Source organism: Eucyclogobius newberryi, unplaced genomic scaffold, assembly GCF_026437365.1.
Source record: "Eucyclogobius newberryi isolate DKJ021-1_F unplaced genomic scaffold, fEucNew1.0.hap1 SCAF_9, whole genome shotgun sequence".
NCBI classification, from domain to species: domain Eukaryota; kingdom Metazoa; phylum Chordata; class Actinopteri; order Gobiiformes; family Gobiidae; genus Eucyclogobius; species Eucyclogobius newberryi.
The window spans coordinates 243969-262217 of record NW_027316532.1 but is presented as its reverse complement, the minus strand read 5'-3'; the positions used below and the strand labels follow the sequence as shown (position 1 = coordinate 262217).

The 18249-nt window shown below is 47.6% G+C and overlaps 1 protein-coding gene across 1 annotated transcript in view; it reads left to right on the top strand.

Annotated features, from left to right (window-relative positions):
* The window catches only part of b3galt2 (UDP-Gal:betaGlcNAc beta 1,3-galactosyltransferase, polypeptide 2), a 32678-nt gene extending 16048 nt beyond the window's left edge, over positions 1 to 16630 (top strand). Inside the window, exon 2 of the mRNA XM_072438953.1 lies at positions 14729 to 16630. Coding sequence (XP_072295054.1) covers positions 14951 to 16240 — 1290 coding nt within the window. The 5' untranslated portion in view covers positions 14729 to 14950 and the 3' untranslated portion in view covers positions 16241 to 16630. The remainder of the gene's footprint in view (positions 1 to 14728) is intronic.
* Positions 16631 to 18249: the final 1619 nt, after the last annotated feature.

The window sequence follows — 18249 nt, the reverse complement described above, 5'->3', positions numbered from 1 at the left end:
CCTTTGTCATTTTAGATCAATATTGTGGTTTGCAATTTAAAAAAAAGTCATGTATATGTAATAAAAGATAACCATACAGCTTTAAAGTCTACTTTAAACTACAGCCAAACTGCAGTGACATGGCAGTAATGGTACTGACTCCAAACATGAGTGAACACATCTGTGAAGGCTTCATTATTCCAGCACATCTGGTGTCGCCCACGTTCTGTGAGGTGAGAAAAACATACAACATGAGCAAAATGCTGATAATTGAATGCACTAAGAACTAACACGTAATGCTATCTGTCCTCCAGTACCCTGGCCTTTTCTCCAAGAGACAGTATTTTACTCAATCAAAATGGCTGTTCACTTTTAGAACATTCAGAAGAGACATATTGTACAATGTTTTAAAACTGAAATGCCATATTTATATATGTGGCTTTAATGAAGACATAGTTTGCATTATCTTTGTCTTTATTGGCATTTGAACATGCATTTGGTCACCTTGGCAATTGTAATTTTGTGGTAAAAATGTTTCAAGGTTAGTCATGTGGACAACGTTTTTAAATCAAGACATTTGACCGTCAGAAGTGATTTTCAATCTGAAGGTAGTGGTACTGGTCCTGTCAATTTGTGCTGACAGAGACAATAATGAACTTTGTGCCAGTTTTTGTTTCACGTGGACAGACCCAATAATTCACAACATTGGTGATTTCATGGACACATATTATGCAAAAATGTTCACTTGTCTAAAACCTCCCTGGAGTAGCATTTAGCTTCATTCACACAAGTTTGATCAATCCTGGTTAGAAAGTCCACACTGAGCGTCAAAAACACTGTTCTGAATTTCCTCAATAACTGACGTTTTCTCGATCTCTGACGTTTTCGCTGCTGTTTTTAAGTCCAGAAATCGTTGCCAGGCTCGCTCTATGAATTTCTCCCCATCTCATCACAATCAGTAGAACAGCATAGCTAGTGCCATCTCACTGAAAACTTTCAAGTTGTTTGTTATTAACCTGTCTAATTCCCTCAGCAGCCAGAATATGGCGCCAAAACTCAATCCCGTGGGAAACAGCAGACTTCCAAATGTACTTTTTAGATCAGATGCCAAACTAAAGTAAAACTAAACTACTCAAGAGCATGTTTATAGGCTAATAATAATACAAATAATGCATCTGCGTTGTATGAATGAAATTTCCCCATGTGTGGACAATAAAGGATTTTATCTGAACATTGGATACAAGATGGCGCCTGTGTTCGGCCACGCCACTGCTCGACTCCTGTTATGCCGCTTATTTGTGACGATCGTTACATCGTATGCAGTTTTATCAGCCCAGACATGAGTCTGTTGTGTGTCTGCTGTGCGGGTTTATGACCGTGGCGCACTTTTCCGCATCAAAGCGACGATGGAGTCGCTTTTCGACACATGGGACAGGTACAAACAAGCCTTTCCGCCACCGCTTGTTTGTCCACCCAACTCACCTGACGTTTTGCAGCTGTCCCGAGGCCCGGGGAAGAGGAGGAAGCAGAGGAGACGAGGCACAAGGTCTGGTGTGCAAGTCAAGCGCAGACGAGCCTTGTGTTCGGAGCACACGAGCCTGGGCTTTGGGAGACGTGCTCGGTGCTTGCGCCTCGTCCTGCTCCTCGATGTTTGCGGCTTTTCGCCGTCGCCGTCTTCGCCGCCTGCCCGTGTCATCGTGGCTGCTTTCCCGGAGCCTGCCCGTGTCATCGCAGCTGCTTTCCCGGAGCCTGCACGGGCCATCGGGGCTGCTTTCTCGTAGCCTGCACGGGTCATTGCGGCTGTTTTCCCGGAGCCTGCCCGGGCCATCGCGGCTGTTTTCCCGCTGCCTGCACGGGCCATCGGGGCTGCTTTCCCGGAGCCTGCCCGTGTCATCGTGGCTGCTTTCCCGGAGCCTGCACGGGCCATCGGGGCTGCTTTCTCGGAGCCTGCACGGGTCATTGCGGCTGTTTTCCCGGAGCCTGCCCGGGCCATCGCGGCTGTTTTCCCGCTGCCTGCACGGGCCATCGGGGCTGCTTTCCCGGAGCCTGCCCGTGTCATCGTGGCTGCTTTCCCGGAGCCTGCACGGGCCATCGGGGCTGCTTTCTCGGAGCCTGCACGGGTCATTGCGGCTGTTTTCCCGGAGCCTGCCCGGGCCATCGCGGCTGTTTTCCCGCTGCCTGCACGGGCCATCGGGGCTGCTTTCCCGGAGCCTGCCCGTGTCATCGCGGCTGCTTTCCCGCCGCCTGCACGGGCCATCGGGGCTGCTTTCCCGGAGCCTGCACGGGCCATCGGGGCTGCTTTCCCGGAGCCTGCCCGTGTCATCGCGGCTGTTTTCCCGCTGCCTGCACGGGCCATCGGGGCCGCACCGGTCCTGGAGCCTGCGCGGGATGTGGCGGCTGTTTTCCTGGAGCCCGCGCGCCGCTGGAATTATGAGCGCTGGGGTCCACCGCCACCGTCCGCTTCCTTGTTTTCGTCGGCTTACCGGCGAAACAGATGGGAATCACGTGACCGTAAGGCATGGCTTCGACAGGTCCCGCTGCGCTCAGCGGAACCGATGGACGTGACGTCATCCACGGTCCGGCTCGGCTTGTTGATGCACGTTCAATTGCCAACAAAGCGTTTTCCTTGAATGAACTTTTTACAAGACAAAACCTTGATTTCATGTGTCTTACGGAGACATGGCAGAGAGAGAGTGAGTTCATTCATCTAAATGAACTCTGCCCACCTGGCTGCTCCGTTTCTGCGATGCCTCGCCCTGGTCGACGTGGAGGAGGTCTGGCAGTCGTGTCCCAGGACCGTCACGTGGAGGAGGTCTGGCAGTCGTGTCCCAGGACCGTCACGTGGAGGAGGTCTGGCAGTCGTGTCCCAGGACCGTCACGTGGAGGAGGTCTGGCAGTCGTGTCCCAGGACCGTCACGTGGAGGAGGTCTGGCAGTCGTGTCCCAGGACCGTCAGGAGGAGGAGGTCTGGCAGTCGTGTCCCAGGACCGTCACGTGGAGGAGGTCTGGCAGTCGTGTCCCAGGACCGTCACGTGGAGGAGGTCTGGCAGTCGTGTCCCAGGACCGTCACGTGGAGGAGGTCTGGCAGTCGTGTCCCAGGACCGTCAGGTGGAGGAGGTCTGGCAGTCGAGTCCCAGGACCGTCACGTGGAGGAGGTCTGGCAGTCGTGTCCCAGGACCGTCACGTGGAGGAGGTCTGGCAGTCGTGTCCCAGGACCGTCACGTGGAGGAGGTCTGGCAGTCGTGTCCCAGGACCGTCACATGTGTAAAGTCATCGACTCACACACTTTCACTTCCTTTGAATCACAGATGATTAAAGTTGGTTCTTCAAGTCCTTTTTACTGTGTTTTAGTCCCCGCCCCCTGGTCCTGCTGCTGTCTTTTTAAAGGACTTTAGTGACTTTTTATCTTCTATTATAAAGCTGGAAAATGTTTTAATTCTTGGGGATTTGAACATTTGGGTCGATGGCTCATCATGCCCTGCAAAGGATCTTTTAACCTTGACTGAAACATTTAACTTTGAGCAGCTTGTTTCAGGTCCCACTCACCAAAAGGGACACACTTTAGACCTGGTGTTGTCACTTTAGACCTGGTCTTGTCACTTTAGACCTGGTGTTTTCACTTTAGACCTGGTGTTTTCACTTTAGACCTGGTCTTGTCACTTTAGACCTGGTCTTGTCACTTTAGACCTGGTGTTGTCACTTTAGACCTGGTCTTGTCACTTTAGACCTGGTCTTGTCACTTTAGACCTGGTCTTGTCACTTTAGACCTGGTCTTGTCACTTTAGACCTGGTCTTGTCACTTTAGACCTGGTCTTGTCACTTTAGACCTGGTCTTGTCACTTTAGACCTGGTCTTGTCACTTTAGACCTGGTCTTGTCACTTTAGACCTGGTCTTGTCACTTTAGACCTGGTCTTGTCACTTTAGACCTGGTCTTGTCACTTTAGACCTGGTCTTGTCACTTTAGACCTGGTCTTGTCACTTTAGACCTGGTCTTGTCACTTTAGACCTGGTCTTGTCACTTTAGACCTGGTCTTGTCACTTTAGACCTGGTGTTTTCACTTTAGACCTGGTCTTGTCACTTTAGACCTGGTCTTGTCACTTTAGACCTGGTCTTGTCACTTTAGACCTGGTCTTGTTACTCTGTGTGGAGGATGTCCATGTGAGTGATCATAGCTGTGTTTTATTTGAATTGAACTTTTCTCCTGAGCCGGTGCCTCAAACATCAGGTCTCAGAGGAGCATTATCACTGCAAATGCAGCCGTCATTGTTCTGCTGTGTTTGATCCTCATTGTTTATGAATTGTCTTGATGTGGACAGTTTCATTCATTCCTTTAGCCAATGTTTATCCATTTTAGATCAGGCACCTGTAAAATCCACTCTGTCAACACAGAAAAAAGCTTGTCCTTGGGTTAATGAAGATATCCTAAACCTAAAGAGACTATGTCGGAAAACTGAGGTCAAAGGTCACACCTCAGAGATCTTGTGACATCAACAATGAAATGATGGAAAGTTCCAGAGCTGATTACTTCCGCCAGCTAATAACATCCAACAAGAAAAACCCCAAAGTGTTGTTTGACACTATAAATTCTATTGTTTGTCCTTCAGCTGCAGTGACTCCTGTTTCCTGCAAAGCAACGAACTCATGTTCTTCATCGATAAGATCAAGATGATCAAAGACCAAATCCCACTCCTTTTGTCTGATAAACCTGTTTCTGTGGAGCCTGTTTCCCAAAACTGCTCTTCTTTTAAGCCTGTCACTCTAGAAGACATCTCAGCTCTGGTGACCAAGATGAAACCCTCCTCTTGTACATCAGATGCCCTTCCCTGCAGGCTCTTCCTCAAAGTGCTTGATGTTATTGGCCCCTGGGGGACCAAAATGGTAAATCTCTCTCTTTCTACTGGTGTGTTTCCTGGTCCATTTAAACATGCCATAGTTGAGCCTTTACTGAAAAAAACAAACTTGGACCCGACAGACCCCAAAAGTTTCAGACCTATTTCAAAGCTCTCGTTCATGTCCCAGATCCTTGAGAAGGTGGTCTCTGAACAATTGTCAGATTTCCTTCATCACGACTTCTTCACGACTCTTTTAATAATAATAATAATAATAATAACTTTTATTTATATAGCGCTTTTCAGTGACCCAAAGACGCTGAACATAATAAAAAAGGGGGGGTATTTACAGACAGGGGGGACAACACGTACAGAACACATTAATATACAGATAAAATGAACAAGACAGAAGAAGTAGAGAGAAAAAGATGGGGATGTAACAGGGGGTAGAAGAGTAGGCAATGGGGTAGAGGAGGCTAGGGGTAGGGGAGGTCATAGGCTTGGGTGAAGAGGTATGTTTTTAGGCGGGATTTGAATGTTGTGAGTGAGGGAGAGTGGCGGACAGGTTGGGGGAGGGAGTTCCAGAGTCGGGGTGCTGTTCGGGAGAATGCTCTGTCGCCAAAAGTTTTGAGTCGGGATGTTGGTGCAGCCAGGGTGAGAGAGGAGGAGGATCGGAGAGCTCGGGAGGGGCGGTGGGGGATGAGGAGGTCAGACAGGTAGGGGGGGGCAAGGTGATGAAGAGCTTTGAAGGTGAGGAGGAGTATTTTAAAGTTTATGCGCTGCTTGATGGGGAGAGAGTGGAGAGAGCGGAGAACGGGAGTGATGTGTTCACGGGACCGGGTGTGGGTGAGGAGGCGGGTGTGGGTGAGGAGGGTGTGGGTGAGGAGGCGGGTGTGGGTGAAGAGGCGGGTGTGGGTGAGGAGGGTGTGGGTGAGGAGGCGGGTGTGGGTGAGGAGGCGGGCAGCGGAGTTTTGGACCATTTGGAGTCTATGGAGGGAATGGGAGGAGATGCCAGTGAGGAGGGAGTTGCAGTAGTCAAGGCGGGAGGAGGTGAAGGCATGGATGAGGGATTCAGCAGCGGGGAGGGTGAGGCAGTGTCGGATTTTGGCGATGCGGCGGAGGTGGAAGTATGAGGTCTTGACAATGTGGCTGACATGGGGAGTGAAGGAGAGGGTGGGGTCCATGATGACACCGAGATTGCGTACCAGGGTAGAGGGGGTGATGGTCGAGGTGTCGATGCTGAGTGAAAAGGGACCAGTTTTATTGAGAGTGGATTTGGTGCCAATGAGGAGGAGCTCTGTTTTGTCACTGTTCAGTTTGAGCAAGTTGAGAGTGAGCCATGATTTTATTGTAGAGATGCAGGTTTCGATGTGGCTGAGGGGAGGGTTTTGGGTGGATTTGGTGGTGAGGTATATCTGGGTGTCGTCAGCGTAGCAGTGAAAGTCCAGGTTGAGTTGGCGGAGGATGTGACCAAGGGGGAAGATGTAGCAGATGAAGAGGAGGGGGCCGAGGACTGAGCCCTGGGGGACCCCCTGCGTTACTGGGGAGAGGGTGGATGAGTGACCGGAGAGGGAAATTAACTCTTGCCTGTTGGTGAGGTAGGATGTGAGCCAGTCAAGTGCAGAGCCCTCAACACCCAGTTGGCGCAGCCTTTGTAGGAGGATGGAATGGTTTATAGTGTCAAAGGCTGCGCTGAGGTCTAGTAGTAACAGGATGTTGAGGGCCCCGGAGTCTGCAGAGGTGAGGAGATCGTTGAGTACTTTGACCAGGGCTGTTTCAGTGCTGTTAAGTGGGCGGAAGCCAGATTGGAGGGGTTCATAGAGGTTGTTTGACTGGAGGTGGGTGTGAAGTTGGGCGGCGACGATGCGTTCCAGCGTTTTTGAGAGGAACGGCAGGTTGGAGATGGGGCGGTAGTTGGAGAGGTTGGCGGAGTCTAGGGTGGGTTTTTTGAGGATGGGGGTGATGGAGGCCAGTTTGTAGATGGAAGGAACATGGCCGAGGGATAAAGACTGGTTGAAGAGGACGGTGAGATGGGGGATGAGAGCAGGGAGGCAGGCCTTGGTTAGAGTCGTTGGGAGGGGGTCGAGAGAGCAGGTGGTGGTTTTGGAAGCGGTGATGAGGTCTATGATGTGAGAGGAGTTAACAGAGGAGAAGGTGGTGAGGGCAGGGAAGGGTGGGTGGTCAGGGAGAGGGGGGGGGGCAGGGGTGGGGGTGGTGATGGAGTTAATGGAGACGGCAGTCATGGAGCTGTTGATTTTGGAAATTTTGTCATTGAAGGCAAGGAGGAAAGAGTTGCAGAGGTCAGGGGAGGAGGGTGGAGTGATGTCCGGTGGCTGGAGCAGCTTGTTGACGGTGGAGAACAGGGTGCGAGGGCTCCGGTGGGAGCTGTTGATGAGGGTGGAGAGGTGGGCAGATTTGGCGGCTTGGAGAGCGTCACGGTAGGAGGAGATGTGTAATTTGAAAGCTTCGGCGTGGACGGTGAGGCGGGTTCTTTTGAGGAGTCGTTCGAGTTGGCGGCCAGTCTGCTTCATGGTGCGGAGTTCAGGGGTGTACCAGGGGGCGGGGTTGATGTATGAGATGGAGGAGGTTTTCCAGGGGGCTAGGGAGTCAAGGGAGTAAGGAGAGGGTAGTGTTGAGCATGACAGCATAGTCGTCGGGGGAAGAGGGGGGGGAGTCAGGGGGGAAAGCAGAGGATATGAGCTGGGAGAGCGTGAGGGGGTTGACTGACTTGATATTGCGGTAGGTGATGGTGCGTTTTTTGGGGTTGTGGGGCGAGGGTAGGGGGGCGGAGAAAAGGATGCAGAGATGATCAGAGAGTGGGAAGGGGAGGGGGTGGGGCTTAGATATGGGTAGGAGAGAGGAACAGACTAAGTCCAGAGTGTGGCCTTTGGTATGGGTGGGGAAGTCAATATGTTGGGTGAGATGGAAGCAGTCCAGGAGAGAGAGGAAGTCGGATGTCAGTGGGGCGTTGGGGCAGTCAATGTGGATGTTGAAGTCACCAGTGAGTAGGAGGCGGGCAGAGAGAGAGGATGCGATGGTGAGGAGTTCAGACAATTCAGTGAGGAAAGAGGGGTGGGGCTTTGGGGGACGATAGATCAGGATAGCGGTGATAGAGTTGGGGAGGGAGAAGGCGAGGTATTCAAATGATGAGATGGATGGAAGGTTGAGGTTCAGTTCAGTGATGGATGTAGATTTTTTATGAATAACAGCAAGACCTCCCCCACGCCCGGAGAGGCGGGGTTTGGCAGTGTAAGTGCAGTTGGAGGGAGTGGCTTGGTTGAGAGCATAGAAGTCCAGGGGCTGTTGCCATGTTTCACAGGAGAAGCAGATCAATGTTATTGTCCAGTAGCAGTTCAGATATAACAGGTGATTTGTTTGCGAGGGAGCGGCAGTTCAGCAGTGCAAGGGAGATGGATGGGGGCGCGGAGATGGATGGGGGCGCAGGGGTGGGGGGGCGGAGGTTGCTGAGGTTGGCAGTGCGGCAGGTGGGGGTGACAGGGGGGCGAAAACTAGTCCAGAGTGAGGGGATAGGTGAGCCGTCGTTGGAGTGTTGGTTATGGGAGAGACCAGAGCCCCTGTGGATGTAGCGGGGCCGGCGAAGGATCCCAGCTGAGCTAGCTGCAGAGGCAGCAGCAGCTGGGAGACGGTGGTTATGGTTGAGGAGGTGAAGGTCAGCAGCGGTGTAGGTGAGTAGGCGAGAAGTTGGTGGAGCGGTGGCCTGGAGGCGCGGGAGGGATAGTCCGAGGAGGAGATGGAACGTAGCAGCAGATGAGAGTAATCCAGTTAGAATGTTGGCGGTGGCTAGAAGCTGGTTAACTAGAAGCTGGTGGGCAGAGAGTTGTGAAAAAGCAGCAGTGGACCGGGTGTTGAAGCTGGTGGAGTGAGTGGCGTTGGTTGCCCCAGACCTTGTCTGCACGGCAGGGAGGCCCCGCGATACCATGACGGACCTCAGCAGGTGTTAAGCCAGCTGTTAGCTGGCGGCTAGGGCAGTAGATAGTCCAGGAGTGAGGGAGGAGATGAGCGATGGACGGTGCAGTAATGTCCGATGAAGTGAAGGAACAGGGATGTAGACAGAAGACAACACAGAGACGCAGGAACAAAACAAAACAATGGAAACGACTAACAAAACAAAGACGTTGGGACAGAAGCGGCAGTCCACATACCAGACGCCGGCGTTGCTCTAGCCCAATCAAGACGCATTTGAGTCCAGTTTTGTGACCAGATCGCCCCCGTCTGTGGAGCGGGGAAAGCAGAGAAACGGGGCTGTACCTTGGTTGTATGGGGCTGCTTTTCTCCGGGTGGAGCCGGTGCCCCGCTCTCCGTGTCTGCTCCTGTGGCGGGCTGGGGCCACACCTTCGCCCAGGTACAGACCTCCGGGGCGGCGGGTGCGGGAGCGCGGAGCCGGTGTTCGGGCGTGGAAACGCCGGTGCAGCGGAGGAGAAGCGGAGCCGCGTGCGGCTCGTGGCGGTGCGTGCCGCTCGTGGTGGAGCCGGTGATCGGACACGGAAACGCCGGTGCAGCGGAGGAGAAGCGGCGTCGCTCGCTCGTGGTGCATGCGGCTCGTGGTGGTGCGTGCCGCTCGTGGTGAAGCCGGTGATCGGACACGGAAACGCCGGTGCAGCGGAGGAGAAGCGGCGCCGCGTGCGGCTCGTGGCGGTGCGTGCGATTAGTGCAATCTGGTTTCCACAAACATCATTCTACGGAAACCTCATTGTTGAAAGTGTCCAGTGACATAATGATGCTGATTCTGGAAAATGCACTGTTCTAGTTCTGTTGGATTTGTCTGCGCGGTTGACCTTTGACACTGTCGACCATCATATCCTGTTGAACAGACTGAGGGACCTGATTGGACGATCAGAGTCAGTTCTTCATTAGTTTTCCTCACATTTATCCGGTCGGAGCTTTAGTGTTGCTGCAAACCAAATAATGTCCGACTCAGCTGATCTGTTGTGTGGAGTTCCTCAGGGCTCCGTCTTGGGTCCCGTCTTATTTCTGCTTTATATAATTCCCCTGGGAATGATCATTAAAGAGTTTAGTGATGTGTCCTACCACCTGTTCATGACGGTATTCAGCTCTATTAAACCTTCTGAGATCCAGAAGCTGAACTCCTTGGTCAGTTGTTTGGTGCAAATAAAACAATGGCTGAGTCAAAACTTGTTGCAGCTAAACGCTGACAAAACAGAAACTCTGATTATTGCCCCTGATGATGCCATTCCAGGGATAAACCAGTACTTGGGTGTTTTAGGTCAGACTGCTAAACCAAGTCTTAGAAACTTGGGTGTTGTCTTTGACAAAGACATGTCTTTAGAGCACCACTCCAGCTGTTGACGAGGAACTGTTTCTTTCAGTTGAGGAAAATCTGTAAGCTCAGGAAAATGGTGTCTCAAAATGACCTGGAACTTATAATTCATGCATTTGTGTCTTCACGTTTAGACTATTGTAACAGTTTGTTTTCCTGTCTTAACAAGAAGGAACTCTCTCGTCTGCAGCTGCTCCAGAACTCTGCAGCGAGGATCTTGACTCGCACAAATAGAAGGGCCCACATTTCACCCTCAGAGCCCTTCACTGGAGCCGGTCTCCATGGAAACAGTTTAAAATTCTTGTTTTAACTTTTAGAGCTTTAAATGGTCAGGTCCCATCATACATCAGCGATCTGATTAATCCATACGCTCCCTCTCGCTCACTAAGGTCCTTGGACCAGAAACTGTTGTTGGTTCCTCGCACTCGTTTTGGGACCAGAGGAGACAGATCCTTCCAGGCTGTTGCCCCCAGACTCTGGAACCATCTTCCGCTCTCCCTACGGTCACTGGACTCAGTTACTGCTTTTAAGGGTCAGCTTAAAACCTTTTTATTTAGTCAAGCCTTTTAAATGCACTTGTTTTAGGGACTGATTTTACTGTATATTGTTGTATATGTATTGTTCACTGTAAGTTTTTTGTGTTTTTATTGTTTTATTCTGTGTTTTGTGAAGCACTTTGTGACCTCTGTCTGTGAAAGGTGCTTTATAAATAAAATTTACTTACTTACTTACTTACTTACTTACTTACTTATCTTATCTTATCTTATAATATGTGTCCTGTAACCACAATTGGTCGGCAGTGGCTCAAGTGCAAACCGTCACCTACATAGCCTATGAATCTGGTGTGTGAGAGATCAGCAGCCTCGCTTCTGCCAGTTTTGCCCAGGGAAATTATCAATAAGAATAAGAATAATCAATAAGAAAGTAAGACAAACCTGAGGATCAAAAACAAAATCATCCTCATTTTAAAATATGGACAGTTTAGAATGTTCAAAGACATTTTTAAAGCCAAATGAAGTTTTGAACTGTAGGGAATGAGTCTTATACACTCTTGGCTTTGCTCCTGAGGGACACAGACGCTTCGCTCACGTCTCATTTCATTCACTTTCTTCTTCTCTCCTCACTGTCTACTGCTTTCTCTTATTTCCTTTATTTTCCTCTCTTTCTATTCACCGTCTCTCACTCTCCTACTGCTAAGTGTCTAGTAAAGTGAATGGACTTGTATGTTTTTTTGTTTTGTTTTTAAGAAAGCATTCACATGGATTAAAAGCCTATTTTAAATATGATCTATATGACTCATTATTCCTTTCCCTCACCGCTTTCTCTCTCTGTCTGAAATATATCTTCTCTCTCTTCTCTGTTGGAGGTTGATGACTCCTGCTATACTGGACCAGCTTTAGTGTTAGCAACATGTCGCGCTAACCTGTAATTTGTGAGTGTGCGGAGCCCTGCAGGCGCTCAGCTGCTAATGACACCGGGTTAGCACGCTGAGATCTGCGCCTTATCAAATTAACTCTCTGATACAGTGTAGTGTGAGGCTAATTTTAGAGCAGCAGGAGAGGAGCGCCATGCTCGCCATGAGAAATACAGAGCATATTTTGGTGATTTATTCAGTAAATTAAAGCCAGACAAGTTCAACATTATGGGTGTTCAATAATGCTTTTAATGGGCATTATAATTTTAATAATATTATAAAATAGGCTAGACATGTAAACAAACAAGCTTGCGTTTGTATAATTTGGCTTTGAAAAATATTTTTTAAGTCCTCTAAAGCCTCATTTATGCTCAGTGCTCTCCTCAGAATTGTTTGAAGGGATGGTAAATATGCCTCATATGGGGCATTGTACAAAACGCCGACCCAGCGTTCCGAGGCACACCAGGTCCGTGAAACCCCTCAGGCCGAGGAAAACCCCCAGACCCGGGACACCCCCCGGGCTGCGGGCCGGTCCAGAGGCACAGTACAAGGGGCCTCCCGCGAGCATCCCGAATCTCACACGCTGTGATCCTGGGGACTTTGCCCGTCTGAAGATACGTGAGCCAGTGTCCAGGCATTGTCAAGCTCAGTGAAGAACAGCTGGTCGGGTGGATAAAGACCAACAAACGGTGCTGGCGCTGCGCCCGCTCCCATATGGCAGCGCAGTGCACCCTCAAGAAGTGTTGCAACTTGTGTCAGGACCTACAGGTCCTGCACCAGGTCAGCGCTAAGACCCTCCTGGGGATCCCAGAGACCCTTCCCTTGCGCACCATACGGCAAGACGTGGAGACTGCGCGGATCGAGGGTTTTGTTCGACATCTCCCCCACCAGTAAGCAAAAGCCATAGTACAAGGTCAGCAATGCCTTCACCGCCACCCACATCGACCTAGGGGAGCAAAGTTACCCGGTCGAGTCTCTCCAGCGGAAGTATCAGCACCTCAGAGGCCTGCCACTCCAGTCTTTCGAGGGGGTGAAACCCCTACTCCTGATAGGGAGCGACCATCATCACCTCGTTGCTCCGATAGGAACGGTACGTTTCGGACCAGGTGGCCCCGCTGCGATGCAAACCAAGTTGGGGTGGATGCTGCAGGGCCCATCCATCTCCATGCGGTCATCGTCCAAGACGGGCCTGTGCCACTTCACCACCACCCTCGGCTCTCAGCAGAACGAGCTACTAGGGTTAGGGTTAGACTGACTAGAAGCCCCTGCAAAACAAAGTAAACGCTTCTCTCATCTGATTTTCTTGGATTTCTTCCAACAAATGTGCCTCCATGTTTGTGTTTCTTGTTGTTCTTTTTCTTTCACTGTGGTCAATTCTCTAACAGACTTTGAGCATTCTCAGGGGTCAATTAACAGAACACAGTCTTGACATTAAAAGAAGTTTAAAAGTGATGGCAACTACTTGCATATCTAGCATATAGTTTCATGTAAAGGCAGAACTGTGTGAAAAAAGTAAAAGCTGTAAGCAGCACTCTGGATCACTGAGCTTAATGAGGTGCCAAAGGGTTTGTGAGACCTAAGCACTAGTTAGATTAATTTCAATACTTCCTCCGTTCGCGGTTTGAAAATACCCCAATAAGTCACACAAGCTAGTCATCAGATAATGTTTCAGATGATGGCAAAAGCTTGATTAGAAGAACTCAGAATAACAGTCCTGTATATGATAGGGTTAGGCGATGTGAATGCGCTTTCTCTTTTTACATTACTTATTGCCAACAGCGTGTTTAGTTTTGTGTTCCTTTCTAAATGACTACGAGGCTTGTCAGCTCAATTCAGCATTTTCCCTTTTCCAAAACGTTGGGTCAGCTTTCCAAAACCGACATTTATTCACCAGCACTGGCTGTGCCTCCAAACAGGGGCAGAATGAGAGGGCAGTGTGCATGTGGTGGCTATTGAATTTGTGTCAAAACAAATAGAACTGATTGAGAAATTGTGGCCTTATTTTCAATCACAATTTGGATTCAATTCACTAACAAGGAGTCCGTGGCTTGCTGCCAAAGAAGAGGGATGCAGGAGGGAACGCAGCCAAGATTTTTTCATTTTTGTGTAACTAAACCCCGCCCAATTACAGCCTGGAAAGGAAACATTATCACACTCAAGTGGATTTGAACAGGCCTCATTCAAACAGTTACCAACAAAATAACGACAATTATAGCTGTTTATATATAATTGGGGCTGAGAAAATGTGATTGCAAATCTTTCTGCGTCACCATAAGGTCTTATATTGCTTTCAAAGCTGCTGACCTTGTAGTGTTCTTTATTGCATGGGATTTTCTCGAACTTTAATGCTTCTGGGTGTTTTTAATGTGCACTGTGGATTGTAATTAGTTTTCTTTCTGCTTTTTAATGCACCACTATCCACATACAACCTCAACTGATCCATTTAGTAGCCATCCTGAAGTGGTGCATGGTTCGGATGGCTACCAGGTCTACGTCAGTTTGCCGCAGGGCATCTGTAGTATCAGAATTATCTTTCCAGCACTAGAGGAGTGAATGAATAATGTAATGTAATTAAAAAACAACTTTGGCCAGAAATCGTAGTTGGGAAAGTTCCTTGTTTGTAGTTTAAAATCTGCTGTATAAAATCTTTGTACAGCTTTTACCATAATGTAAAGTATGTTCCTTTTCAATAATATACTTGCATGATAATCAGTGCCTAATTGTTTTTTCAAGCCAAACACCTTCACAAGTGCTCAAAATGTTTATATATATGCTTACTCTTCTAAAACATGAAAATCAGAACTGGTTTACTCTTTGTACTTAATCCCTCCCTTTTCTTATTGAATTCATAAATGTGGTTCACAAGTTTCAGAGGCCAGAGCAAAGATTTGGATGCAGCCATCACACAGTGGTCTTATTTTCACCCAAAGAGCTTCTTCTACACTATATCTGTACTGGGGCAGAACAAAATTTGCTTGAATGAATTAAATTGGTTCCAGCCCCTTTAAATTCCTTCCCTCGTTATGTGTACATTCATTTCTGCAGTAAAACATGGATTACCCTCACCTTATATACCATAACCCGAGTCCCAAAATGTGTCATGGCAAGAGAATCTGGCATCAAACTTCACCCTAACACCATGATATCCACATCGTTATATGCCACAAAATAAACTAATATACATCTTTCCTTGTGTCTTTTCACAGATTTTAAAGACCAACATTGACCAAGAGCCTGTTTCTTTGATTCAGATCACTGTCAACTTTGTAGAGCCAACAAAAGAACTTCTGGAGACTTTCACAACATGGTCACCCATCCTTGGATTCCAACTTTCTATTTTTTCCAAATCAGGATTTTATTGACTTCTTTGTAAACCACATGACTGAGCAGACTATATCTGAACATTTCTGCCATTGCCAATCTCCACAATGCAATGGAGAAGGCGTCATTGTTGTCCCGTTAAGATGACCTGGACATTCAAACGCTCCTTGTTCCGGACTCATGTAGCCGGCTTGCTATCACTTGCTTTACTTTTCACTTTATTTTTGTTTTTTAGCCATCAGGATTGGCTACCGGGACGCAATGGACCAAGAGACAACCCGTTAGCCTACACCATAAGGGGATTTCGAAGTCCCAAAGTCGACACAAACCAGAATATCTCATTAAGGAGTTTGTTTAAGGATGCTAATGTGGCGGTTAAACCTTTGCTCAATCTTAGCACGCAGCAAGCCGAGGCCGGAAATACGGGTGGAAATTCAGGTCGCGTGACGGGCCTCGGCGATGCTATGAGCGCTAACAACAGTTTACAAAAAGAAATGGACGTAACGGGAAAGCTAAGCGCCCAACCGTATCGCTACATCCTGAACGAGCCACTAAAATGCAAAGATAGCGCGCCGTTTCTTGTATTGCTTATTGCGGCCGAACCGCGGCAAATGGACGCCCGAAATGCAATTCGTCAAACATGGGGGAATGAAAGCGTTGCAGCGGGGTTGGGGTTTGTCCGATTGTTCCTTCTCGGGGTGGGACAAAGTTCTTTACAAAGCAGCATTGAGGAGGAATCACAAATCCATCACGATATTATCCAACAAGACTATCAAGATACGTACTACAACCTCACTATCAAGACGCTAATGGGTATGAGCTGGGTGGCGACACATTGCCCGCATGTTTCATATGTCATGAAAACGGACAGCGATATGTTCGTCAATACAGAATATCTCATCCAGAAGCTGCTCAAACCGGAATTACCTCCGAAACAAAGGTATTTTACGGGGTATTTGATGCGCGGCTATGCACCAAATCGAAACAAAGACAGCAAATGGTACATGCCACCAGAGTTGTACCCAAGCGAGCGATATCCGATTTTCTGCTCAGGAACTGGGTATGTGTTTTCAGGCGATTTAGCTGAATTAATCTACCAGGCATCGCTCAGCATACGGAGGTTGCATTTAGAGGATGTTTACGTGGGGATTTGTCTGGCCAAGTTGCGCATAGAACCGCAACCGCCGCCAAATGAATTTCTCTTCAATCATTGGAGGGTTTCGTATTCAAGCTGCAAGTATAGCCACCTTATCACGTCGCATCAGTTCCAGCCAGGCGAATTGATCAGGTACTGGTCTCACCTACAAACCAACAAGCACAATGCGTGTGTCAACGCGGCCAAGGAGAAGAATGGAAGGTACAGGCACAGGAAGCTTCACGGAGAGAGGCCCCCGTGATGGACCTTTCAAAAAGTTTTGAAATGTAACTATGACTATGAGAAGACATGTTAAAGTATATGGGGAAAAGCACATTGTTTCTTTATGTGGATTATTCAAAGTATTTTTTTAATTTGAAGAAATGTCATATTTATGAAAGGGATGTGGAAGTCGGGTGGATTTATGGAGATTTAAAGTTGGTCTAATGTTGAATGGAAGAGCGTCAGAAGCTGCACTAGTAAGCAGTACTTTTCTTTTGAGTTTTTGACAAATGATATATTGAATGTTACATCATTGTCACATTCATACACTGACAATGAGGATTGTCTTGCTCCAGGACACAACCGCAGTATGTAATGCCAATAGCAGAGTTTCACATCAAACTTGCATCACTGGTATTCATTTTAGATTTTTTCTAAAGAACAGCTTTTAATGTCATGTCATGTTAGTTTCTGCCTCAGTCCCCAGTGAAGTGAAGTAATGAAGTGTCTTGCATAGGGGCACAAAAACAGTCTGCACAGGTTGGGGCTGGGATCGAACCAACCTTTGGATTTGTGGGTGAATGAACTCTGTACAACAGAGCAACAGCCCCTCATTTATATGTATTTTATGTTCACTTTACAAATATTGTTTGGTTCTTGTTTTAGTTGAATATTTCACAAATTTCCATTAACATTATTACTAACATTATTTGTCATTATTTGCATCCATCATGTCTTTGTCAGTTTGAATGTTTATACATGAGTTAATCTTTGTTTAATTTCACCCACCAAATTATGCTTTAAATTATGCATTTTGTTTATTTCTGTATTTGTGTTTCCATCACTAAATAAATAGTAGTCACATGTATAGTTTATTTGAGGTATTTAGTGATCAAATGAATGGCGTGCTGGCTAATGGGGCGAGTCGGGATTTTTCCCGTTGGACCGCACGACTTTTGGGCCGGTGGCTGCTGTGGTTCAGTGCAGTGGCTCTGCTGCTCTGTTCCTTTCACTGATTGGCTGCTCTGGCCGTCTGTTAGCTCTTTTCTATCTCTGATTGGCTGCTAGTTCTCTTTCCCCGCTTTGTCATTGGTTATTTTTGTATGATTGGCCTCACTTAGAAAGTGGGTGGGAGGATCTCCTCGTGGATATAACAATAAGGCTTTTTCCACATCGTTTATTATTATTACACTGTATTTATATAGTGCTTTATCATTTATCTGACCCTTGTGGGTGTTTCACAAAGTTTCACAAACAACCATGGACTAGATGAACTGGAGCAAAGACGTATTTGGGACATGTGCTGTAAAACCAAGTAAGTTATGGACAAACATGATAAAAAACCGCCCCATCTAAATGTTAACGCAAAGTTCTGTATTTGTTGGTTGGCTGTGTGGCAGTGGCTGAGAGAAGAGGTTATATTCATCACTAAAGCTACAGAACTAACAGCACGTGGGTCTGTTAAAGGTGGGACTGTATTTTACTTGGATTCACAATTAGTTCAAATCTAACTGAAGGGGAAGGGACCTTTGATAAAAAAAACAACCCACTTTCTTTTTAGATTTATGCACAAGTCATTTTGTTGAGGTAGTGGAAAATACAGAGATACATTTGAGAGCTGGTGCTTTATAGGATTGTCCAGAGTATTGAAAAATCTGATACTAATCGATACTCATTTGAGTGTGGATACTGAAAAAGGTCACTTAAGCATAATACAATTAGACTTCCTGGACAGTGCTGAAATGACCTTGGATGATCTATTATTTTTGTTAATTTAAAATCATTTTTTTTTCATTATCATTTTAGTATTGAGATTTAGTAGAGTCTATTCCTTAGTATTCATTCATTTTATTTGTGTATACAGGGGTACCCTGTTCAAAAGACAACACAGAATAAACAAACACAGGATACTAAAACACAAATAAAACATACAATAAAATGAACCTATACATAAAAACACATTTACACAATTACAACAAGAGCACTTGCTCTGCGGGTGGTCCCTGACCCGTTCTTTAAAATCACTAAAAGGCATGACATTATTGCATA